This window comes from Theropithecus gelada, chromosome 13 (genome assembly GCF_003255815.1).
Source record: "Theropithecus gelada isolate Dixy chromosome 13, Tgel_1.0, whole genome shotgun sequence".
In the NCBI taxonomy this organism is placed as follows: Eukaryota; Metazoa; Chordata; class Mammalia; order Primates; family Cercopithecidae; genus Theropithecus; species Theropithecus gelada.
In genome coordinates, this window is record NC_037681.1 from 76,414,346 (window position 1) to 76,420,637 (window position 6,292).

The following is a 6,292-nucleotide window of genomic DNA, read 5'->3' on the forward strand; positions in this document are numbered from 1 at the left end:
AAAAAAAAAAAAAAAAAAAAAAACACTTGGCAAAGGACTTGAACAGACATCTCTCCAAAGAAGACATACAAATGGCCAGTAAGGACATAAAAATACGCTCAATATCATTAACTATCAGCAGGGAAATGCAAATCAAAATCACAACCTGTTATGAATGTTCCTTGTAGCATTATTCATAGTAGTTCCCAAATGGAAACAACCCAAATGTCCATCAACTGATGAATGGATAAGCTAAATGTGGTATAATTCATACAACGGATTATTATTCAGTGATAAAAAGGAACAAAGTACTCATACATGTTACAACATGAATAAACATTGACAACATTATGTTAAGTGAAAGAAGGCAGTCACAAAATACTATGTTTCCACGTAAGAAACGTTCATAATAGGCAAATCCACAGAGATGGAAAGTAGATTAGTGGTTGCCTGGGGCTGGGGAGAAATACTAAGTGACTACTACTAATGAATTTCTTTTTAGGGTGATAGAAGTGTTCTAAAATTGATGGTGGTAATGGCTGCAAAACTTTGAATATACTAATATCCATTGAATTATACACTTTATTATCTGTATTTATTTATTTTGAGATAGGATCTTGCTCTGTTGCCCAGGCTGGAGTGCAGTGGTGCCATCACAGCTCACTGCAGCCTTGACCTCCCAAGCTCAAGCAATCCTCCCACCTCAGCCTCCTGAGTAGCTCGAAATACAGGTGTGCACCACCATACTGGCCTAATTTTTAAATTTTTTGTAGACATGAGGTCTCACTATGTTACCCAGGCTGGTCTCAAACTCCTGGACTCAAACTCAAGCAATCCTCCTGCCTTGGCTTCCCAAAGTGCTAGGATTACAGACATGAGCCACTGCTCCCAGACGAGTTGTACACTTCAAATGAACTGTATGGTATGTGAATTATATCTTAATAAAGCTGTCTTATATACATGAAATAGGCAGCACTATCAGCCTTATTCCCCAGTTTCAGCAGAGAATGCAAAAAGAGCTTACTGAGGTCTTGAAACAGACCAGCAAAACTTGTCAAAGAGCTCAAGATTCATCAAAAGGTGTTTTGAGATGAAACCAAGTCAGTGACCCCTGAAGATACAGAGGAAGATGCTCTGTCACATGAACTCAGCTTCAGCAACCTTCTTTCATAGTCTGGTGCTGAAAATGCACAAACCAAACACAAGCATGCAGACAGGCCCAATGCCCTGCCCCAAATAAGATTATTCTGTCCTTCACATACCAAAGAGATGAAGGAACAACCCTTAATATTTTCACCTGTTAAATACCTTTGCCAGAAGCCTGAGTTAATGAAAAGCATATTTATCTGTTCAGTTAGACTCATTTTGTTAAGTTTGAAAGTCAGAACAAAGTATGTACATTTAATACATGTTAATAAATACAGTGATTTTGTAGTATCAAATTCTTGACTCTGAAATATTAGTTTGTTTTTTTTTTTAAATCAGGGAATATTTGATAAGTTCTAGTTGGGTTTCTACTTAGTCAACACAGATGGTATAATGATGAAAGCCCACAATAAAATGGGTCTCCTCTGACTAATGGGAATAATGAGGTACAGAGAGGAGGCTGGTGCTGGATTAATACGTGGAGTAGATGGAAGGAATGCGATACTCAAAACCAGTCATACTGTGTAGTATCACAGACCTGCAACAACCTATAGCTGAAATCAGTATTAAGTAATGGTTTCCTGTGGCAAATGTAAATTTGGCATCTTGAAATTTTGTTTAACCCCAAGTAAGATGCTATCAATACTTCTCAAAACCTACCAGGAACTGGCATTCTGTCTACCAATGTGAATTCTGAATACCTAAGTGATCTCTGTGAAGGGGAGTGGAGGATCTTTAACTAGACTACAGTGGGCCCAAAACACAGGGAAGAAATGCTGTGAAAGCTACAGGTCTACTCCATTAACGGGGCTACTGCCTTAGCATTTTGCCCACAGTGGCATACTCTTTTGAATATCCTCAGTGATTTGATGCATAGTAGATGCTCAATAAAAGACTGCTGAAATGAAAATTAAACACCTGCCTCCAAGGTTACCATGAGCATTAAATATACTATCTGAAAAACACCTACAATAATTATATAATCTTCTAGAATGCAGTAAATAATACATATGGTAACAAATATAATGTGTCACTCAATAAATGTTGCCAATGGCAAACAAGACAAAAATGAAAGAATTTATCCAGCAAGTATGATATTTATGAGTCTAGTTATTTCAATACATGACACGAGTTTAAAGAGAACTTTCTACAAAAGAACAGGTTGATTAAGAGTCAAAGTAGATTATTTATGGAAAATATGGAGGGTAGGAGCTGCATCTTGTTTTGAGTATCTAGTGCCTATCTCACAGTATGTGACTGTTGAATGAAATGTTCTGGGCATTTCTTCGAAGCATGTGCAGTCCTTGAAGAATGGAAAAGATGTCCTCTTCCCTCAAAAATCAGAATTAAGGAATGCTGGGAGTGGAATGAGCCTTAGAGATAACCTAGTTTAGGGGTGACCAAACTGCAGCTCATGGCCTATTTCTGTATTACTCTGTAACTAAAAATGTTTTTTTATTTTTATTTATTTATTTATTTTTGAGACAGAGTTTCGCTTTTGTCGCCCAGGCTGGAGTGCAACGGCACAATCTCGGTCACTGCATCCTCTGTCTCCTGGGTTCAACCGATTCTCCTGCCTCGGCCTCCCAAGTTACTGGAATTACAGGTGCCTGCCACTATGCCCAGCTAATTTTTGTATTTTTAGTAAAGATGGGGTTTCACCATGTTGGCCAGGCTGGTCTCCAACTACTGACCTCAGGTGATCCATCCACCTCAGCCTCCCAAAGTGCTCGAATTACAGGTGTGAGCCACTGTGCTGGGCCGTTTTCTAAAACATTTCTAAAGGGTTTGTAAACACATACACACAGTGTATACCCCAAAAAGCCTAATATATATATTATCCAGTCCTTTACAGAAAAAGTTTGCAGACCCTTAATGGAATCCAGTCTCCACACTTTGCACAAGAAAATGGTGAATTAACTTGCTCAACGTGAATTACTTATCAAAGTTAGAGTGGGAGACCTGGATTCAAAACGATTTTTTTGCTTTTTGTATGAACTGGGGTCAAAATTTTTTCAAAGTACACGTAAGAAATTTAGATAAGGCCGGGCGCAGTGGCTCAAGCCTGTAATCCCAGCACTTTGGGAGGCCGAGACGGGTGGATCATGAGGTCAGGAGATCGAGACCATCCTGGCTAACACGGTGAAACCCCGTCTCTACTAAAAAATACAAAAAACTAGCCGGGCGAGGTGGCGGGCGCCTGTAGTCCCAGCTACTTGGGAGGCTGAGGCAGGAGAATGGCGTAAACCTGGGAGGCAGAGCTTGCGGTGAGCTGAGATCCGGCCACTGCACTCCAGCCTGGGCGACAGAGCGAGACTCCTTCTCAAAAAAAAAAAAAAAAGAAAAAAAAGAAATTTAGATATATGAAGTTTGCATTAGCAATTCCATTTATTCTAAAAACGATTAAAGCATAAGTTTTTTCTTTTTTAAACGGTCCTTTAAAAAAGTACGGGCTTTGTAAGCAAGAAACAGAAATTCAAAAACCACCTAGTCCCATAATACTTTTTAATTGACTCTTAGAAAGTTATCTAACCTTTTTTGAGCCTCTACAAAACGAGGGTAATAGTACCTTTACGACAGGTTTAAAAAGATTGCGAGGATCCTGTAACTGGCGTTCAAAAAACTGACTTTTCCTTTCCCTCCTAACCCGGGGTCATATGGCCACACTTTAGGCAATCAATTAGATTGGATGACGTGATACATCCACGTCAACTCGTTATCCCTAGGTGGAATGTTTCCCACTTAAGAGTCCAGTGGTCCCAGAAAGTAAAGAGATCGGAAGTCAGGTGGAAGGACAGAGTCGGATGGAGCAAAGAAGCCCGGCACACACCAACAGAGGGCATGAGATAGCTCGGGAAGAAGGAGGGTCCGAGGAGTCACATTCCAAACCCGGAAAGAGAAATTTGGAATTTAGATTTAGGGTAAAGAGAGATTAAATAGACCTAGGATACTGGGTTTCTACCCTGGGAGACAAATACGCTCAGGCTGGCTGGACAGGACGCCTTATGACAATACAGGGAACGCACGCCACTCCTTACCTGTTGCCTAAGTCCACGGCCACAGCTCGAGACCCTGCGCTACTCCATAGTGCACGCGCCTGCAACTGGGTGAGTGCCCGATCCCGCCCTGGCAGACGGAAGGGACCATCGCTCAGGGGCCGGAGCCGGAGGCACGAGCTGCAGTACCTGCAGGCAGCCATGACACCCGGCACGCGATCAACCCAGACTATGCCCTGATTGGCTCACTCCTCAGACCGTGGGGCGGAGCCTGATGCAGTTTCGTTTTCCGCGGGGCCTGAGGGACGCCGGGACAACGGAAACGTTGGCCACCTTCTACGAAGACTAGAGAGGATCAAACCTATCAGAAAGCGATTATGTTGTAAACGATCTTTGTTGTTATCTGCCAATGAAAGGCAATTAGATAAATAAGGTTTTTGTGTGTGTACTATCGTAATTTAAAGGAGAAGTCCTAGAATAATGTAAACGTGTAATATGCAGAGTAAATTTATATTTACTTTTATTACTAGAAGTCATAGAACAACACATTATTATTATTTGACTCTGTGAACTAAGAATTAGAATTTGTGTGGTGGGCCTTTGGAAAGAGCTCTCCCTCTCCCCTTCTCCGCCCTGGTTTTTATTTTATAAATTTCACATAGCAGATATGTCACTGCAGCGATTTGTGTTAACCAATTTACAGCAAATTAATTCATTTTTCATCGACTTGTAATTTTAGAAATATTTATTGTCATTTCTGATTCATTCTCATTTCCATTGCTAATAATTAGAAATTTATATTCCTGTCCCTTTTGGTCGAACTCTTTTTTTTTTTTTTTTTGAGACGGAGTCTTGCTCTGTGCCCCAGGCTGGAGTGCAAGGGCGCGACCTCGGCTCACTGCAAGCTCCGCCCCCCGGGTTCATGCCATTCTCCTGCCTCAGCCTCCTGAATAGCTGGGACTACAGGTGCCCGCCATCACGCCCGGCTAATTTTTTTTGTATCTTTTAGTATAGACGGGGTTTCACGGTGTTAGCCAGGATGGTCTCGATCTTCTGACCTCGTGATCCGCACGCCTCGGCCTCCCAAAGTGCTGGGATTACAGGCTTGAGCCACCGCGCCCGGCCAGGTCGAACTCTTAAATGCAAAATGCCAGCTACTGTTTGAAGTAAATATTTTGTAAAATGAAAAAAAAAAAAAAGTTTTTGGGATTTGAACAATTTTTAGAGAGTGGGTAAATTTCTTCCATCCCATTAATCCGTTCCGTTAGAAATTCTTTATGTTGTTCCTTTAATGAACCAATGAGCATTTTCATATTATGATGTATATTTCTTGTGTAAGGTCATAACCACCTTCCCCCAAAGAAAACCAAGCAACAAAAACCCAACACTCATTCAAACACAGTTTTCAGAATTAAAAACGTTGGCTGGAGGCGGTGGCTTGTAATCCCAGCACTTTGGGAGGCCGAGGCAGACGGATCACCTGAGGTCGGGAGTTCAAGACCAGCCTGACCAATATGGAGAAACCCCCGTCTCTACTAAAAATACCAAATTAGCCGGGCGGGGTGGTTCATGCCTGTAATCCCAGCTACTCGGAAGGCTGAGGCAGGGTAATCGCTTGAACCCGGGAGGCAGAGGTTGCAGTGAGCCGAGATCCCGCCATTTCTGCAAGAGTGAAACTCCGTCTTAAAAAAAAAAAAAAAAAAAAAAAAGTCCTGGCGCGGTGGCCCACGCCTGTAATCCCAGCACGCTGGGAGGCCGAGGCAGATGGATCACGAGGTCAGGAGAGCCAGTTCATCCTGGCCAACAGGCTGAAAACGCGTCTGTACTAAAAATACAAAAATTAGCTGGGTGTGGTGGCGCATGCTGTAATCCCAGCTACTCCGGAGGCTGAGGCACAAGAATTGCTTGAATCCAGGAGGCGGAGGTTGCAGTGAGCCGAGATCACGCCACTGCACTCCAGAGCGAGACTCCATCTCAAAAAAGAAAAAAAAAGAAAGAAAAGAAAAATGTTGATCCATGATTTAAAAAAGAGAAAAGAATGATGAACTCTAAACAGACAAATGATTTGGTGGCAAAGCAGCTTTCTGACACCTTGCTTTCATGAGCTATCATTACTGATTTGGGATTTCCGTGCCAATAGAGGGATTACCATTAACCTTGTTTACAGATTT

The 6,292-nt window shown here is 42.0% G+C and overlaps 1 protein-coding gene across 1 annotated transcript in view; it reads right to left on the reverse strand.

The window, feature by feature from the left end:
- Positions 1 to 4,409, reverse strand: part of PNPT1 (polyribonucleotide nucleotidyltransferase 1) — a 58,002-nt gene extending 53,593 nt beyond the window's left edge. Inside the window, exon 1 of the mRNA XM_025354757.1 lies at positions 4,164 to 4,409. Within this exon, the coding sequence (XP_025210542.1) occupies positions 4,164 to 4,324 (161 nt within the window). The 5' untranslated portion in view covers positions 4,325 to 4,409. The remainder of the gene's footprint in view (positions 1 to 4,163) is intronic.
- Between the last annotated feature and the right edge of the window lie 1,883 nt (positions 4,410 to 6,292).